Source organism: Eptatretus burgeri, chromosome 9 (genome assembly GCF_056783735.1).
Source record: "Eptatretus burgeri isolate ZD-2024b chromosome 9, Ebu_testis_v1, whole genome shotgun sequence".
Taxonomy (NCBI): Eukaryota; Metazoa; Chordata; class Myxini; order Myxiniformes; family Myxinidae; genus Eptatretus; species Eptatretus burgeri.
The window spans coordinates 3,861,174-3,881,986 of record NC_140969.1 but is presented as its reverse complement, the minus strand read 5'-3'; the positions used below and the strand labels follow the sequence as shown (position 1 = coordinate 3,881,986).

The window sequence follows — 20,813 nt, the reverse complement described above, 5'->3', positions numbered from 1 at the left end:
ACGGTCTCCCACTCCACACGCTCTCCCACTCCACACGATCTCCCACTCCACACGATCTCCCACTCCACACGATGTCCCACTCCACACGATGTCCCACTCCACACGATGTCCCACTCCACACGATGTCCCACTCCACACGATCTCCCACTCCACACGATCTCCCACTCCACACGATCTCCCACTCCACACGATCTCCCACTCCACACGATCTCCCACTCCACACGATCTCCCACTCCACACGATCTCCCACTCCACACGATGTCCCACTCCACACGATGTCCCACTCCACACGATGTCCCACTCCACACGATGTCCCACTCCACACGATCTCCCACTCCACACGATGTCCCACTCCACACGGTCTCCCACTCCACACGATCTCCCACTCCACACGATCTCCCACTCCACACGATCTCACCCTCCACACGATCTCACACTCCACACGATCTCCCACTCCACACGATGTCCCACTCCACACGATGTCCCACTCCACACGGTCTCCCACTCCACACGATCTCCCACTCCACACGATCTCCCACTCCACACGATCTCCCACTCCACACGATCTCCCACTCCACACGATCTCCCACTCCACACGATCTCCCACTCCACACGATCTCCCACCCCACACGATCTCCCACTCCACACGGAGGCCCACGCCACACCATCCCCCACTCCACACGATGTCCCACTCCACACGATGTCCCACTCCACACGATGGCCCACTCCACACGATGTCCCACTCCACACGATGTCCCACTCCACACGATGTCCCACTCCACACAATCTCCCACTCCACACAATCTCCCACTCCACACGATGTCCCACTCCACACGATGTCCCACTCCACACGATGTCCCACTCCACACGATGTCCCACTCCACACGATGTCCCACTCCACACGATGTCCCACTCCACACGATGTCCCACTCCACACGATGTCCCACTCCACACGATGTCCCACTCCACACGATGTCCCACTCCACACGATGTCCCACTCCACACGATGTCCCACTCCACACGATGTCCCACTCCACACGATGTCCCACTCCACACGATGTCCCACTCCACACAATCTCCCACTCCACACGATGTCCCACTCCACACGATGTCCCACTCCACACGATGTCCCACTCCACACGATGTCCCACTCCACACGATGTCCCACTCCACACGATGTCCCACTCCACACCATGTCCCACTCCACACGATGTCCCACTCCACACGATGTCCCACTCCACACGATGTCCCACTCCACACGATGTCCCACTCCACACGATGTCCCACTCCACACAATCTCCCACTCCACACAATCTCCCACTCCACACAATCTCCCACTCCACACAATCTCCCACTCCACACAATCTCCCACTCCACACAATCTCCCACTCCCCCTCCCCCTCTACACTCTCCCCATCCCCTTCTACACTATCTCCTCTCACCTTCTCCTCTCTCCCTCCACACACTCTCCATCCCCCTACACTCTCTCACCCTCCCTCTACACACTCTCCTTCTCCCCTTTCCCCTCCACACAATCTCCTCTCCACTTCCGTCTCTCCATACATACTCTCCCCCTCCCCCTACACACTCTCCCCTCCCCCTCCCCCTCCCCTACACACACTCTCTTCCTCTTGCTTCCCCTCCACCTCTCCCACCCCCTACACACACTCTCCCCTCAATCTACACACTCTCCCCCTCCCACGACACACTCTCCTCCTCTCGCTTCCCCTCCACACCCACACTCTCTCCCTCCCCGCCACTTAATACTCTCATCAGCGAAGCGACGGGTTATATTTGCTCGTCCATAATAAATACATTGATGTGTACTTGATGTTAGCATTCTCCATGTGGTTTGTGTGCAAGCTCCATTCCAAGCCTGAGATTCATGTATTCCGATTCTGATGTACCATCAGACTCTGTTGAAGAACATCAGTGCTGCCCAAGCAGTTTCTTGGTGAGGGTAAAACTGCCTGGTTTGCCGTTGTCTTCAGCAGTAGTTAGGACAGGAATTTGTAATTTGTTCAAGGCGTGGGCGAGAGCTCACCTCTACTCTTTGCGACAACGACACCGTGGGATCTTAACGTGAACAAACTAATTCAGCCAGATGGGACGCCAGATTAACGTCCACCTGAGGGACGGCACACACATTGATGAATCACCCTCCTTGTGAAACATCAGGATGGCAGTTATAGCAGCTGGGTCGGGATTCAAACCCAGGCGACAGCTCAGAGGCGAGTTGTGCGTAACACTCGGCCATCCTGCCAGACACAGATTAAAGTATAAATGAAATTTTGAAAGATATTTCCAAATTTGCAATGGATTCACAGCAAAATAAATAAATAACGTCTTTCTGTAATATATCAAAATCACCAAAGCTGGTATTTTGGGTATCATTTAGTACAACACTCGCATCAACGGTAAACAACTCGGATACTTGGCACCGATCAACCTGCCTTCAGTAGAGCATCCGAACAGTGGAGCATCTGGAAGGTGGTTCGCACACAGGGTGGTGGTCTGTATCTTGCACTGGTCTGAATCCGCTGCTCTTTCTGTACTTTGTCCCCCCCAAGGTTACTGCAGGGCTCACACGGTCCATCATCAACCCCTTCTGGTGAAACTACCTAAATCCAGATGAAACTACTCGACCAGACTACAAGCTGGCAGATTGGTGTTTCACAGACAGGACGACGCATCAATGTGCGCGCAGTCCCTCGGATGGACGTTTAACTCGGAGTCCCATCCGCTAGCATTAGATGGTGGACATTAAACATCCCACGGTGTCCTTCACGAGGAGAAGGCGCATTACGCTGTTCAACAAAGATTTTGCTACTGGAGTGGAAGCACGTGTTCTAGACTAACTCGAGTATGTTGATTCTGAATCTGAAGTCTGAATTTCTGAGCACGTCAGGATTTTCAGTTACATATGTGGTCCAATTGCAGTAGCTTGCCCTGGTGGGTGATTTTGAGTGATCATAAATTATATTTTTGTATTTCTGCTTTCAATTATAGCAATGCATCTGTTGTAAAATATTATTTCTCATAAAAAGAGCTTTAGAATGCACTTTATTTTATTAAAAATGGATGAAAACTGACCAAGCTGACCAATTCCCAGATCCGAGAACCGATGTGTGATCCCGAGTTCAAAAATAAACTGAACCCACTTGAGTTTGCAGCATGGGAATCATTTGTGTTGGTTGTGCAGAACTTTCTTGGGAACCAGAGAGCTGAACAGGATGTGGAATTGGTGGACAACATGCAAAAGGTCTATCAGCGAATGGGCTGTAGGATGTCTCTTAAAATGCACTTCTTGAATTCTCATCTTGAATTCTTCCCACCTAATCTGGGTGAGTCAAGCGACGAGCATGGCGAAAGGTTCCACCAAGACATTTCGGTCGTGGAAACTAGGTACCAAGGCCGGTTCAACCAAAACATCATGGGTGATGACTGCTGGTTCCTACAACTGGAGACCAATTCCACACACAAGCACAAGAGCAAGTGTCTCACATGTTTCTGAACATGTCTGAACAGTGCCTACGCTGACTCTATTGAAAGGGGGAGTGTAAACTTGAAGTGTTGTTTCTGAATCACTCACAATGGGGCAGATTTTCCCCCCATCAAGTTTACACCCTTCCTAAGATAAGCATGTTCTCATGTTTTATCAACTTCTTTTTCTGCAACTTGTTTATGTTCTTGGTTTGTGTTCGACACATTATTCACTGAGATCAATCATTGTTATCTTACAATGACGTGAAAGTAATTACCAAGCACTGATATTAGATGTACAATGTGGTAATCTGCAACAATAAAGTATCTAATATAGCATGCTGGGTATCATTAATATATATATATATATATATATATATATATATATATATATATATATATATATATATATATATATATATATTGAAAACCTGACGTGCTGGCTAAGTTATGACTACAGATTTAAAATCAGCGGCCCAGATTTAGCCAAGAACACCTGCATGTCCCTTAGTAGCAGGCGAAAAGTTTTTTTTGTTGCCCATGTTATCAGCGGCAACCTGAACAAATTACAAATTCCTGCCAAAGTCATTTCCAGTCGAATGTCAGCCCGAGCAAAGCCAACTACACAAAAAAGTGGGAATGATTGCAGCAGTTAAAGCAGTAGTAGTAGTGGTATGGACTATGGAGTAGTAGTCGGAGTATTATAAGACACAACTTACAACACACTCAACAAAAATAAATAAAAAATAAATGTTGCAACACACCGATTATATCGAGTTCCATTGGCTCAATTATCTTGAGGCATTTAAACAGTGGCTTTAAAAGAGGTAGACATTTAAAGTATCATTAAACAAGTTCGTTTGAAGGATGTATTGTCAAATCATCAACAATAAAGATGGTTTGGAACTTCTCCAGAACACACACCTGCATGTTCTGTCATCTCACGGACACCACGGGAGGTATATATTTGGATATCAACACATGCTGCACAAATCAGCTCAAAGGTTCAATAGAGAAAATGCCTCAAAAAGGAGCGCACACGCATCATCATCATCATCATTCAAACAATATTTTTGGGATACCTCAATATCTTTGCTACCTTTAGTAGATTCATCCTCAATGGGCTGTTTGAATGGTGTGATGTCACGGAAGGTGCTGAGAAAGAGAACGACTCGATCAGCCTCATTACGGATGGGTGCAATCTGGAGGCACAGCCAGACAGGTGTTCCTGCGGAGGTGTGGGGAAATATATAATGACTAAATCTTAAGGCATGAACCACAAGGGTTTGGTACTAACCAATTCCTCGAGAAATTCAAAAAGGAAGTTGATGATCCTACAACTATGCTGTTCCAATTTTGCTTTTAAATGAGCAAAATTGCAAAAGGAGCTCAACTCGACTGGTGGTGTGGCATGAAAGGTGAGTAGATGGTTGAAGATCATGTGTCTTTACAGATGGTCAGGAAGGATTATAATAGAGATCAGGGGGGAAATACAGCACCAGCATCATATAGCACCGGTTATGATGATTATAAATCACAATCCGAAAGCCAACAACCCAAAATACCTGACACTGACAGAGAAATATTTATCTTGCTTCTGTATTTTTCATTATTTATGTGTCGTTAATATGTATAATCTTACTTTCAAGAAGATGTATCGCATTGTTAACTGAAACCGCACTCGGTAGTGCGCATACCTCAGCCAGGCTGAATAGGTTACTTTTTGGATCCCACTGATAGGCTGGATATGGATCCAGAGCCGAAGCAAAATCTAATCGCCTGGTTCTTGTCACGTACCCAAGTCGAGGTGGTGCTGAGGTGTCATACACCAGACGGCAGTCTCCTTGGGTTAACCTGAGGCGGTCCCTTCGGGTGGGTGCTTGGAATGTCCTATCCCTAAGAGAGGATGATCACCTGTCTCTGTTATCATCTGAGCTCAAGCATTTGAACATCGGTATTGCAGCTCTCTCTGAGGTTCGGAGACCAGATGGCGACGAGATTATGGAGGGTAATTACACCTACTATTGGTCTAGTCCTTCTGATGGTTATCATGTCCAAGGAGTTGAGGTAGTTGTGTCCAATAAGCTGACTCTGATGAGTTTCAGCAGGGGCTGCTTGCAAGTAGCCTATGTTGATCTCTGCAAAGCACTCGATTCAGTAAGTTGCGACCAAAAGTCGCCGTGGGGTGCATCAAAACTGGTCACTCTTATTTCTGAACTATACTCTGGTATTGAGAGTGCTGTTAGTTGTGGTGGTTCCATCTCAAACTTACTTCCAGTTGTTACTAGAGTTTGTCAGGGGTGTGTCCTGACCCCCAAATTTTTCAGCACTTGTATGGACTGGATTCTGCGGAGGATGTCGGAGAGATTAAGTTGAGGTGCATCATTTGGGAATGTCAAGATCTTTTACGTGGATTTTGCAGATGATTCAGTTATCTTTGCGTAGATGCTGGATATCCTTTTGCGGGCCCTCGAGGTGCTGAATGAGTTGGCAGAGCCGCTCAGATTATGGGTTTCCTGGGTCTAAACTAAGGTCCAGGTTTTCAATGACATCTTGGATGCTGCTATCTTGTCTGTACCCATTTGCGGTGAGGACGTTGAAGTCACGGAGAGATTAATTTACAGTACCTTTACAGTGATATTCATATCACCGCATGTTGTGAGCCAGAATTCGATAGATCATGGGGTCTGGCGCTGTCGGTACCTGTGCAGAAGGATGAAAGTCAAAATCTTTTAGTCCTTGGTCCTTCCCTTCTTGCTCTGCAGATGAGAGACTTAGACTCTAACCAGAGATCCGACCAGGTGGCTTCTTAACTCCGATACCAGGTGGCTTTGGAGAATCCTTGGCTATCGCTGGTCAGACTTTCTTTCTAATGAGTGGTTGATGAGAGAGACTAGGATGAGATTTGTTACCTGTATAGTCCATGAGCGTCAGCTGCAGCTATATGGTCAAGTGGCTCGTTTTCCTGATGCTGATCCTGCTCACCAGATACTCTCAGTGAGGGAGACTCATGAGTGGAGGAGGCCAACGAGCTGACCAGGTTTATTGGCATCTCAAGGAGATTGAGATGGGCCAGGCATCTGCCTGGTGGGTGGCCAGACGGAGGCCCCTGGAGTACCGGTGGAAAGTGGATGCTGCGACGCGTTGCTCTAGCACATGCTCCCGTACATGACCTGACATATGAAGACAGACTTCATTGGAGGGGTGGTAAAAAGTTTTCCATTGAAGGCATGAAGAAACATGCAGCTGACGGTACGAGAGGAAGGTAGATTAACTCAGCATTTCAGGAGTGAAAATATTTTGGTAAATAAGCCTTGTGAAAAAGAATAAGACTAAGAGATTGTGATAAAGAAAATAAGAATGCATGGTTTGTTCCCGGTGGTGTGTTAAGGAGAGTGGGGCATTTAAAAATGTGTTTTTAAAATGTTATGAAGAGTTTTTGAAGGAGGAAACATTCCAGAACAAGAAGGGCACTCGGTGGAACGCATATCTCCACCACCACGCGATGCCTGATTCAGTGGAACATATTGAGCCGAATAACTTTTTAAAATATCATGCGAGATATCATTTTTGGCCCCATCTCTCAATGGTGAAGAATCACTTTAAAAATTAAATAATTATCGTATCCGGATCCGGATTCAGATCTTCACCAAAATCTAATCAGTTCGTCCTTGTCACACACCAAACCAGTCCACAACTTTTTGAGATATCCTGCACACAGACAGACAAACAAGAAGAAGACGTCGTGCAGAGCACGACACTTGCAAGATCCACACAACAGATTTAACCTCAAAAATAATGGTGGTTGAATTCAATGACCAAATATCCAACTCATCTTCAAATTTCAAGTGAATCGGATGAAAATTGACAATTTTAGAATTTTGGCCTATGTTGACCTTTTGGCCGATATGGACCTCTAAAATAATTGGTGGTTGAATTCCATCACCTGAAATATAAATCCTCTTCAAATTTCAAGTCGATCGGATTAAAATTGAGGCTTTTCGAAATCCCACCCAAGTTATTGACCTTTAGCCTATGTTGACCTTTTGGTGAATGTTGAACTCCAAAATAATTGGTGGTTGAATCCTGTGACCTGAAATATAAATCCTCTGGAAATTTCAAGTCAGTCGGATGAAAATTGAGGATTTTAGAAATCCCACCAAAGTTGTTGACCTTTGGCCAATGTTAACCTTGACCGTTTGACCTCAAAAAACAATAGCCTTCTTCCTTATGACAAACTCTACCACGTGGTGAAGTTTCGTGACGATCGGTTGAAAATTGTGATCTGCAGGCGACAAACAGACAGACAGAGACAGACAGACAGACAGACAGACAGATAGGAATACAAAATCGACTGATCAACATATTTGAAAAATCTTCGATTTTTCAAGTAACAAACGGACAGACAGACAGAGATGGGTGAAAACAATGGCCAAGTCGAATGGCCAACAATGGATGGAATAACAGAACGTTGATCGAGGTACGATCATCGCTGTGGGAAGCAAAGAGAAGCTGATGTTTTGGGCTTTTTAACCTTTGTGCTCTTTTGCACATCCATTGCATAGACATTTGTTTGAGAAGTTTTCTTTAACCATCTGCAACACTTTGCTCTCGAGGCTGAAGTGCACATGCATAGGCTTGTTGCAATGTTTGTTGAGAAATGTTTTCTTTTATTCTTTTAAAGGTAACAAAAATCAGACATGACCGCTTGCGGCCAAGAAACGCATCCCTGGATTGATTCCATTTTCCAGGGGTGGGCTGGAGATAATTTTGCTCCTAAAGGTCATGTAGGCCGATTGATACTGTGGTTATAAAGCCGGAAAATTGGTTCAAGACCGAGCCGGAACGCGCATTTAATATTGATGCGCGTGCACACGCACACGCACACATATTGCAATAGTCTCACACTCCCTTGGGATATAATTTCTGGATAAAGGAATGTTGCTCGTGTAGAATCCAATGTTTTGAGAATATCCCTTATTTTGGCTCACATGATATGGTCACCATTCATTATGTCATTATCTACAGCCAACACAATAACTATAACTACGACCAAATTTTTCATAGCTACAATTAATCTTCCTATCTTTTGATGTTGGGTGAATGTGGGAGTTGAGGGAGGGGGGGTGGAGAGGTGGAAGTGGAGGAATGTGTGGCTCAAGCCTTTTCACAAACAGGTTGGCCAGGACTGACGTTCGACTGGAGCCGATTCCGGAAGGAATTTGAAATTTGTCAAGTGTCTGTCAATAATTCGCATACTCTTCATGAAAGATGGCATGGAATACTTAATGTTCACAAAATGATGCTCGCAGGCATGCAACACACACACACACACACACACACACACACACACACACACACACACACACACACACACACACACACACACACACACACACACACACACACACACACACACACACACACACACACACACCTCGACGTCCATCCAAGTGACGGCGCACTTCGTGATATAACGTTCTGTCTGTAAAGCGCTCGTCAGACACTTTATAGTCGGGTTAGGTATCGAAGCCCACCACTCGACAGCTGAAAGCTCAATGCTCTCTCTATCTGTGCATTGGATCCTTAATTACATCCAACACATGTTACGAAATAGAATGTATGATGTCTGATGGCCTGGTAAGAGGGAAAGTGATGAGAATTTTATTTCCTGATGTACAGCTGTTACTGTGCTACCACTCATAGTTGATGTCGGATAAGCTGAGGAAGCTTGATTACAAAAAACACGGTCTAGTGGAACTCAGGGCATTTCAAAGGCCTTTTGATAGGATGCCATCTGACCCAAATCTGGAAACGGCCTTTAGATGGAATTGATTTATTTTTTGCTGAAGGCAAGGGGGGGGGTTGGCTGGGGGGAGGGGTAGGGGGGATACTTTTAGCTGGACAGTTGATTACTGCTTCCTAACTGATTTGAGATTGGAAGAGCAATTACTGATTGCTGGACGTGTTGCCTCAATGAAAATTGCTTTTCAGAACTCATTGGTTGATTTCCTCGTCTTGTAACAAGTGCTGCTGAGATTCGCTGTATCAGAATAATGTCATTAAAGGTTGTCATGGTGGGACACAAATATATTAATGTTGTAGTTTTGTAGTTTTAATTAATTTTCTGAAATTTGTCTAATTTATTTTTCACTTGGAAGTTGTTGGTCACGATGTGTAAATAAAGGTGGAAAAAGTCTGATTTAATGCAATTTAATTCCAGGCTCTAAGGCCACAAAAGGTGAACGCGGGTGCGGACTTTCTACAGGCACTGTACGTACGTCTGACCATGCTAATTTTCTCTGTTTTTCTCCTCAACCACTTATCCGATTGATACAAAATTTTGACCACAGGTGCGACTACTCATGTGGAATGTTTCAATAATAATTGTGACATCATAAGTCACGTGGTGTGGCAGCCATGTTGGGGAAAAGGAAAAACTTTGGACCTCTGTAGCTCTGAAACAGCTCTATAACTTGGCACATGGCAAGTACTCGCCATGGGAAATAAGTGTGATTTATTTTTGATGATGTCATAGGTGGATTCATTACGACATCAGAATTGCACATGTCAAAAAACCTTCAAAATCTTCTTCTCCGAAACGGCTGAACATATCGAAGCAAAACTTTACAGGTATGATCGCCTAACCATGAGGAACAAAAAGTTCTCCACCTATGACATTATAGGTCACATGGTTTGGCAGCTGTGACGTTTTTGAAGAATAAACCTGTAAAAATCATCTTCTCCACAACGGCTTGACAGATCCTGGGGAATCTTCATCCACATGTTCCCCATGCCTTGAGTATACCAGGGTATTCACGAAAAATGAATATGTCACATGGTCTGGCAGCCATATTGGATTGAACGAGTCTTTTTAAAAAAAATAATTTCTCTTGAACCGATTTATCAATCGACATGAAACATCAAATTTATGATCTTGTAGTGCTGTGGAATATACGTTTGAAATTTCAACCTCATTGGGTGCATGGTCTAACAGTTAGAATTATAGTCTAGAAGCCAAAATCTGTAGCTAGCCTAGAAAATAGGTTCGCTGCTGATTTCATGTTAGAATGGTGCAACTGGTGTTTTTGAAGAGTCTAGGCATGACCAAGTCTAGTTCCACTTGTTGCCAAGTCTGCATCTGAATATTATGGCCGCCATGACAGTAATCAAAATGGCCGCCATCAGATTTAGTCTTTTTCTTACTGCAAATTGTACTGGCCAGAAATTTGTCATGATTGTGAAATACTATGTAATCTGACACGAGGAACACTATTTTGTGCTTTATTTTTGTACTGGATCACAACTTTTCACATAATTGACAACTTAAAGACGAAATTGAAAATGCACATACGAGCAACAAATGTGAAAAAGAAAATGTTTAGCACTATTGATGGAGATGGGTTTACAGTCAGTCAAAGGTTATTTCAACAGCTGTCAGATTCTTTCTAACACAAAATTACGTTGCTTTGCAGAAGAGAAAAGTGTTGTGAGAACACCCAAGTACAATTTTCAGAGCTATTGATCGGCTTGTACACTGAACGGGTTCCTACAAAGGGCTTTGCATCCACATGCTTTCGTGCAAGGCAGTCCATTCCGTGTACATTTGCACCGTCGAGTTGAGCATGACCCACGGCATTTGCATGTCGTCAGTTCTACACAGTAAGCAGTAATAGGCTGTGCAGTCATGAGTTGCGGCTGAAATCTCTCGTTGCCATCTTTGACGACCTGTTCCCACCCACAGTTCTCAGGTGCAGGTAGATGTGGTTCAGATTCCAAGGCTCTTTTCCACACAAAAGTCTGGTAGTGCGCTCGCTTGATGTGTAGAATCAGAGCATCGCGAGTTGGAGGCAGATTCTCAATAGCTTTGGTCAGACTGAGAAACAGATCACATATTACTCGCTGAATTGAGTTATCTTGGCCATGAGGGTCATAAAGCCTGCAGACAAATGACTCAGCATCTGCAATCACACTCTCATCAGGAATTTCCTCTTTGCCTAGGTTATTCAACAGGTGGGAGTTGTTTTTAAAGACAGCCCATGCAGAGCGCTTCGCAATTCCAGCAAACTGGCTTGTGCTGTCTGAACCTGTCACTGCATGAAATGCCAGAAGTGACTCCCTCTGCAAATCTGGGATATTGATGGAGTCAATGGGAATGTAGTGTTGCTTTTTGGGTGTCCCTGCATTCATCCAGAGAAAGGGACTGAGATGCGGCTGATAGGCAACAAGGAGAATGAGGACATCAGTGTCCTGAAGCCACATGAATAATGTCTTGGCAGATGCTCAGAACTTTGTTCTTGGTATCTGTCTCATCCGCTTCTTCATTGTCCATCTTGTCAGTGCTGTCACCACCACAAAGAAGCTTTACAAGCATGTACAGGGTTTCAGGTACAATTCGCTCTGCATTTTCTGTGTTCAGTCCACCGATAATGCTATGCCCTGGAGAGTGTTTTACGTCACTGTAAATCTTTATGCCCACTCTGAAGATCCAGCTTAGGATTTCGTTCTCATGATGAGGCAGACTGCACTGGGCCAATTCATCTTCTTCAGAACTTTCACCTTCTTCAGATAAATCATTCACGGCGGTTCTCATGGCAAACTTTGTCACAGTTGAGGATGCAACTATGAGGGGTTTTGTGACATCCAATGGCTGCACGAATGTCACCTTGTCACTACCAAAGTGAACCTCCACTTTCTGCTTGAAATTGTAGCTTTTGTAGGCTCCAGCCTCAATTCCAAAATCATTCAATAACAGCATGCTGTAGTGTTCCTAGATGTTTTTCAGGGTAATCACATGTCCCTTCTGCAGCTCTTTCTCAAGCTGGTTCATCACATTTCTGAAACAGATGCTTTCAGGAGACTGGTTTTTCTCTCCACTCTCCTCTTTATACTTTCTGCGAAAAGAAACATAACACTTGAGGTGATATTTACCTTCAGCTGCCATCAAGTCTGAAACACCTGCAAACCTGTGACGCATGGTGGGGTCAAATTGGGCCAAACTAAGCATCCTGGATGATGTGTGATCAAATTCAACATTTGTCAGGACACCAGCTTTTCCAGGAATGTCAGTCTGGCAGAAAGCGCATTTTGACCAATCCATAGCGCTGTGCGCGGATCTTAGTGACTTTGGGACATGGTATTTCTCTGAGGAACCTGATGTTGTGGGTATCTCTTCTGCGTAAGTCACAGATTGTGGCTGAATCCTTGACTTCAGTCTGTCTATTTTTGTGCGTGAGTAAAGTCACTATAGCAGAATTTGTGCCATTGAATCTTTTCGACGTGTTCCGGTACAGAATATTTTCTGATTCTTGAGAATGAGTCAACATATTTAGCGTCATTATATTTCTCTCTTTCTTTGCAACATTCAGCTACAGTTTTCACACCAACGATTGTAGTCTTTCGAAGTGGCGTTGACTTGCTAGTTTTTGAACTGTCCTGGCAAATAAAGCATTTATTCCAGTCTACATGCTCTTCTTCTTCTCGATCCCTTGAACCCCCTGTGAGAAATCTTGCGGCTTTCATTTTTCAGTTAGTCCTGGGTAACAGAAAAACACACAGTTATGTAGTTTAGGTTCATTTTATAGCAAAGTTGTAAAATTCATTGATTGTGGTTTGTATAATCAGACATTCTAATTCGAGCCTGAACATTTCTTTAAAAATAATATAGTGAAAAACAAGTCATATTATTTTTAGAAAATGGATGGAGCAATGTTTTTTTCTATACTCCCATCAGCTCAGGCATGCTCAAAAACATGGAAATCGACCCTAATTTTGTAATTTCATGTCAATTTGCGGCTGAAATATGACGAAAAGTGTATTTAATGGCGACCATTTTGTAAACTGTCATGGCGGCCATACTATCCATATCCAGAGTTGGCAACAAGTTGATTCACGTTTCTGTGTGTCTGGACAGTCAATTTATACCTGTTGCACTATTCTAACACGGAATCAGCAGGGTCGTACACTATTCTGCATTGGGCCTCCTGACTTATTTCATATTTTAAATCTGGGTTCAGGGATTTAAATCAAACTTGGTACAAGTATGTTCAAGAAACAAAAAACTTTTTTTTTTAAATGTAAAAACATCGAGGAATGAAATTTCAAAAAAACAACAAACAAGGGAGGATTCCAGCATCACATGATGATGCCACAATACGACACCACAAACCTATTCTGGATTACCATCACTTCTTTTTTAACCTTTAACTATTGTTGTGGGATTGTGATGGATGGATATTGTGGTGGGTGGTGTGGGATGGTGTTGGGTATTGTTGGGGTGATGAGTGTGGGGGGATGGTAGAGGAAGGAGTGTAGGATGGTGTTGGGTATTGTGGAGGTGGGGTGATGGATGATGGGTGGAGGGGGCAGACCCTGAAAGTTTTAGCGTCCTCGGTCAAATCCTATCGGAGTAGTTGATGGTGATACAAACATACTTTCTCTCAACTATAAATATATCGTGGTGCATTTGATTTGAAGAAATTTGTGTTTACTAGTGCATGCCCGTACGTGCGTGCCCGTACGTGAGTGGCCGTACATGCAAAAAAAAAACTTTTAAACCGCGTGCCAGAAACAACCACACAGGCCGTTCCTTCGCTCTCACGTGCCCGTACGTGCGTGCCCGTACGTGTGTGGCCGTACATGCAAAAAAAAAAAACTTTCAAACAAACGCCGTTCCTTCGCTGTCATAAACGACAACTGGATTGGTGCATTGTGTTTAAGAAAATCGAGAAAGAAATCGAGAAAGTACAGAAATCGAGAAAGAAAGAATACAGTAAGTCGATAAATCGAGAAAGAAAGAATACAGTAAGTCAATAAATCGAGAAAAATTCGAGAAAAAATGGAAAAAAAAATCGAGAAAGAATACAGTAAGTCGTCACTATCCAGAATTCCGGAAATTAAGTCCTTACTGTCCAGAAGTTTGCATATCGCAGTTACGATTATTCGCAATTTCCTTTTAATGGCCAATTACTCAATTAGCGCCAACGTATTTTGCCTTTTCGCAATGTCATCGCAAGGAAAAACACAAAGAGAAGAGAAGAGAAAAAAAAGAAAAAAAAACGTACGTGCAAAAAAACAAAAAACTCTCAAACAAACACACAGGCCGTTCCTTCACTCTCGTAAACAACGACTGGATTGGGGTATTGTGTTGATCTATAAATGCGCATAACAAATCGAGAAATTATTAGAATACAGTAAGTCATCACTATCCGGAAGTCCGTACATTGTAACGCCTAATGGGGAACGCGGCTGAGGATCTCTTCCCCATCGGCCATGCCTACGCAGCAACGTGTCCTGTCATTGGTTGGTAAATAAATGGCCATAACTTGGGAAGAACTTGTCCGATTAATATCAAACCTTGAAAAGGCACATCCTCAGGTCCCCAACAATATACCTGGCAAGTTTCAATTCGATCGGACCAGTGGTTGTCAAGAAACAGCGGTCACACACACACACACACACACACACACACACACACACACACACACACACACACACACACACACACACACACACACACACACACACACACACACACACACACACACACAGCTGGAATTATAGATAGATAATAGACAATTACTTTTCAGGTGCTCTTGTGGTAACTGCTGGCCAATGGCAACAGGTGTTTGATTCACCACTCAACAAATCGCCCGTTTACATGTGCTGGCAGCTGGGTAAAGATGGTGCTGCAGTTTCGAGCGACGGCCGTTTCTTCCTCTTCCTTCATCGTCGGGATGGCATCCTCTCTCAATCATGATGGATAGCACAAGATCAAGCCATGTCTGTCGTTTCATAACAGTGCTCTGTAACATGTTCCGAACACAAAAGCGAACATTTTCTCGGCCCAATCCACAGTTGGGTATTTCGGACAAACCTCGTCCAATTTTGGGAAAACTTACGATGTTATTGGTGTAACATGAAACCATCTCGGTTTGTATTACGACACAAGCACCAAGGACGCATCGACTCGGAATACTTGTGGAAAATCGAAAATTATTCGCCGTTTGAGTTGTGAATCTTATCACAGTGTAACCTGTTCACAGTACGGAGAGCTGGTGGTTTCCTTCTGCGTGTGATGTCGCGGATAATCTGAAGAAGAAGACTATTTCGACATTTAATTGCAAATTTACCTCCTTTATAAATCAGGAATTGGGAAAAAAAGACATGTGTCTATTTCGTAGGGCATCAAGGGATAGATTAGCGTCGAGGTGGCTTGAGAGTTTGGGTTCCCCTTTAAGATCCCACGTTGTCTTTCCTGAAGAGTAGACAAGTTATTGTGACATCCTGAAATTTTTTTTACAAATTCCTGCACAACTCAACTCCAATCGAACCTCAGACCTGGTCAGCCAGTTCATGATAGACTTGGGCCACAATTCCTCAGCTGATCCCACAAAAGGTGGTGGGAGAGAATGCAGCCGTTGAATAACTTGTCATCGTCGTACATCCATGCATGCCCTTCGACTGCTGTTTTTATGTGTTGTAATCATGTGTTTGCTTTACTTTTTGTACTTGATGTATTCTTCCTGGCTGTGACAAAAAGTGGTACAAAGATGTATTCGTTCCACAAATCAGGTACCAACAAGTGGCAAGATATGGCTGCTTCCAAAAAAAAACAAAAAAACACTGGAAGATTCCCTGTAGTTAACTACATTTGCTGCTTTATAGTGTTTGTATCTATTTACAAGCAGAATTGAAGGCTCGTTGTGGAGCTGACACATACACGTCACACACATGGACATACAGATGAATACCCAAAGCACAACACATGACTGTTCGACGAGACAAGCAGCCACTGAGCTTGGAGGAAGTGTCATCACTTCCCAGGATACTCTGGTTACCAGCCACGCAACAACAATGACGCCGCCTTTCTCACCGCACTCAGCCAGGCATTTCCTCAGGAGGAATTTTCTTCTCCCGATGGATGCCAACCTATGGGATTGTCCATGCTCTTATCCCTTTAAATACTGAACGTCATGCAAGGAAGCAGCACATACCGAGTCTTTGGTATGACTTGGCCATGGTTTGAACCTCCGACCTTCCAAACTCAGAGCAGCCAATCTTACCATTACACCACCGAGTCCGGTTGTCTGTTCTCTGTCATGGAAGTGAAACAGAGTTGATGACAAATTCTAGTCGTTCTACTTTTTGAAATCCAAGTTTAGTTTCCATTGAACAATGTGGAAGTCTTCACAGCAGGTACACAGACGTGTCCTAGAGATTCAGTTCGCTTGCACACAACATGAGGAAACATATTTGGGGTTTCGGTCCATCCGGATGGTGAAGATGGAATACACTTACCTTTGAGCTGTCGAGTCTCGGTTTGATTCTTGATGCGACTTTAAACTGTCGGATTGGTGTTTTGAAGGCAGGAAGTTACATCACATGTTTCTGGGCATTCTTTGCCAGTCGGACAAAGTATCTATCACAAACCTGGGGACGCGTCTGTCCGCATTACCTGGTGTACATTAAATATCCCATCGGTCTTTCGCAAAGAGTAGGCCACAGTGTGCCTGGAAAAAAAAGGTACCAATCCCTGACAACCATCTATGGGGTTCGCAATCTAGAGATGACCCTCAAAGCACTCTCAGTGGGCCAAATGACCGACGACCTAGCAAAATACGGTACATTATTATGTCATACAGGACAGTCAAACTACCATCCTTCAATGGACCAAATCTGTCCGACTGGCAAAGAAATGATGCACACTTTAATGAGATCATGAAAAGCCAGTAAGTATGATAATTATATCAAAATATTTTCATTTTCTGCAGGAATGAATTCAATTTATAGCCAAAAGGAAATATGTGTCCATTCGATGCGACTATGAAAAGATTTGATGCATGCTGAAAATTACCTTTATATTGCCCTGCTAGTTCAAATTAAGAATCCAATGGTACCCATCGTACATCTATATAATACAAAGTGAGACATAAATAGAATTCAACCACACAGATCTCTGTGGAAGATGACTAAATATAGGGGCAATACCCCTGGGTGATCACCTGGTAGAATAACGATAATGAGGAGGAAGTCAATGTAGGACAGCCATCCATCCATTGGGACCACACTCTGTGCAGAGCTTCGGTGCTGCCGAAGCAGTCCGCTGGGCTATTGGGAAAAATGCTGGACGGGTCGCACTCCGACGCAGGATACACGAATGGCTGAATCATCCCAGCAAGCTGGTACTCATTTTGCCGACCTCAGAGGATGACAGGCTGAGTCAACCCCACCTGGCATTAATTCAACGGAAGCTGGATTTGAACTCAGGACCCTAAAACACCAAGCCCACCACCCTAACCATTAGGTCAACACCAAACATAACGTGGGATGGAATAAGCAAAATGTACCAATGAACCAATGTTATGGCCCAAATTTTATTTAATGTTGTGAACAAACTTTGGTACATCACGAGTGATGAAGGTTGTGTTCAAGTTTCATCGGAGTTGTATGTGTAGTTTCTGAGAAGAAAGCAAATACTTATTTTGGGGGGTCAAACCTATACAAACTATGACCCCCGATAGACCCCCTTAGACCCAATTTTTTTTTTATGCCGTGAACAAACTGAATTCCAACATACCAAATATCATTTCAGCCAAGTTTGTTCACAATCCCATCAGCAGTTTCAGATAAGAGACTGCAAGTGTTTACAGACGGACTGATGGACGGACGACATGCCATCCCATAAGCTCCCCGGAACTACGTTCCAGGTGAGCTAAAAATGTATCTTGCCACCATAGATCCAACAGAACTCTGTGAGAGCACAGAGTATGAATGCAATCCCTCTAATGAATCGCTCTGGGACTCTGCAATGTTTTGGAAAGTTAACATTATTCCAAGCCAACAGGCAGTTATAACACACAATAAAGGTGATGATTAAATACATCTTGTACTTGCATCTACACACATGCAGTGAGAGCTAATTGGTTATTCCGTCCATTCACAGGTGAGAGATTTGGGCTGGTCTTCGTTTTTCATTTACATGTTGACTGCTTTTGACTTTTACACATGGTACATGCTTGAGAGCTTCGTTGGTATGCATTTCTATCTGCGCTGTCACTGATGATTCAACAACAAGCGATGAAACCAGTCCGGCAGGTGAGGGTGTGTGTAGCATTGGGATTCTCATGTGTGTACTCTTTGTGAATGTCTTTACAGGCTGTGGAGGAACTCTGGGAAGGGTTTGAAACAGCAAAGGGCTTACCTTGGGTAGCCTTTCATGGTTGCTTTATGCAGCTTCTACGGTGAGAAGAGCATGGGAGGAGTCAATTTATTTATATAATCCAAGCCACCTGGGATTAGTTGATGAGGTGAGAGTTGATTGGGTTTTCCCTCCATTCACAGGTGAGAGATATGGGTGGGTCTTCTTTTTCAGGAAAAAGTAATATTTTTTATGTACAGTGTACATGCAGAGTCCAGAGTCCGAAGAGTGGACTCTAGACTTTAGAGTGGACTTTATGTACAGAGTCCTAAGGTGGACTCTAGAAAGTCGACACCCCTTTCAACATTTGCACCTTTTGTTGCCTTTCAGCCTGGAATTAAATTACATTAAATCAGACTTTTTCTACCTTTATTTACACATTGTATCCCACAACTTCCAAGTGAAAAACAAATTCTCTAAGTTTCAGAAAATTAATTAAAAATACAAAACCAGAATATCTTCGTTGGATAAGTGTCTACCCCTCCCCCCCCCACCCCCCTTGAGCTAATACTTCGTTGAAGCACATTTGACAGCAATTACAGCTGTGAGTCTGTTGGGATAGGTCTCTACCAACTTTGCACACCTTGATTGGGAAATATTTGCCAATTCTTTTGGACAAAACTGTTCAAGCTCAGTCAAGTTGTGTGGGGAGCGTTGATGGACAGCAATCTTCAAGTCAGGCCACAGATTTTCAATGAGATTTAGGCTGAGGCTCAAGGATATTCATCTATTTGTTCCTTCGCCACTCCAGTGTAGCTTCGGCCGTGTGCTTCAGGTCATTGTCATGCTGAAAGGTGAACTTCTATCCCAATTTCAGCTTTCATGCAGAGTGCAGCAGGTTTACCTCTGGGATTTTTCTACAGTTTGTACCATCCATTTTCCCTTCTATCCAGACAAGTGCCCCAGTCCCTGTTGATGAGAAACATCCCCAGAACATGATTCTGCCACCACCTTGCTTCACAGTCGGGATGGTGTTCTTTGGGTGATGTGCTCTGCTGGGTTTGCGACAAATGTAACATTTTGCATTTATGCCAAAAAGTTCTGTCTTGATTTCGTCAGGACCACAAAACATTTTGCCAAATGGTTTCAGAATCTCTGGGGTGGAGTGCTTGGGATGTTGTTGTCACATGCACACAGTGACCAGTCTTTGCCCATACAGGCATGTGTAGCTCTTTCAAAGTTGTCGATGGCCTCTTGGTGGCCTCTCTGATCAGTCTCCTCCTTGCTTGGTCATCCAGTTTGGAGGGATGGCCTGATGTAGGCAGTGTCTTTGTGCTACCATACGCCTCCTGTTCTTAAAAATTGTCTTGACTGTTCTAGAAGGGATATCCATGCCCTTTAAAATATTTTTATACCCATCCCAGAATTTGTACCTTCCACAACTTTATCCCGGTGGTCTCTTCAAAGCTACTTAGTGCTCTTGGTTGAGTCTTTGCTGTGAACTGCACAACCCACCAGAGGAAACCTACAGGAACATTTGATTTTATTCTGAAATAATCAGAATCACAACAATTTAACACAGTAGACTGGTTAAAAAAATCAGAAAATGTGCTTCTTTACAATTCAAGAAGCATTTTTGGGGAAAAGCAGGCAAACCACTTTTTCTGGGGTAGTTTTTCGCGCTGAACACGAATCTGTTGTTTGCCGAGCCCAAAAATGCCTAATAAGGTCACTAATTAAGGTCAAAGGTCAATGAGTGCAAACTTCAAAATTTTTCAAAAAATGCTTATTTTGACATCCTCTGTCCATATATGTTACTTATTTTGTGATATTTTGTAGGGTAAAGCTATAACAGGTCATCAAAATTGTAGAATTGAAGGAAATTGTTCAGGAAAAATTACACACTTTTGCAAATATCTCTGTAACGGTGAGACTTTTAGTTTCGTGTGGAGGTATACATTTTGCTTGCATTTTTAACTCCTACATCTACAGTAAGGAAGGGTTTTCTGCTTCTGCTGATGGTATGATATCCTATGGTGAATAAGACAGATGTGTTAATGACCTAATTTGCATATTAAGCATATAGGTCAAAGGTTAATGAGTATGAAAGGCGATTGTTACATTTTGCCTCACAGCTACTGGTAATTTTGCCCCTTGGCTTCTCCAAGTCCACTCCACTTGACAGTGTTGC

General features: G+C 43.6%; 1 protein-coding gene across 3 annotated transcripts in view; it reads right to left on the bottom strand.

Annotated features, from left to right (window-relative positions):
* Positions 1–20,813, bottom strand: part of KCNH1 (potassium voltage-gated channel subfamily H member 1) — a 559,936-nt gene that overhangs the window by 431,485 nt on the left and 107,638 nt on the right. For all 3 annotated transcript variants that reach the window (XM_085893962.1, XM_085893960.1, XM_085893961.1), the window contains one exon: positions 4,583–4,711. In XM_085893962.1, the coding sequence (XP_085750088.1) occupies positions 4,583–4,711 (129 nt within the window). The remainder of the gene's footprint in view (positions 1–4,582; positions 4,712–20,813) is intronic.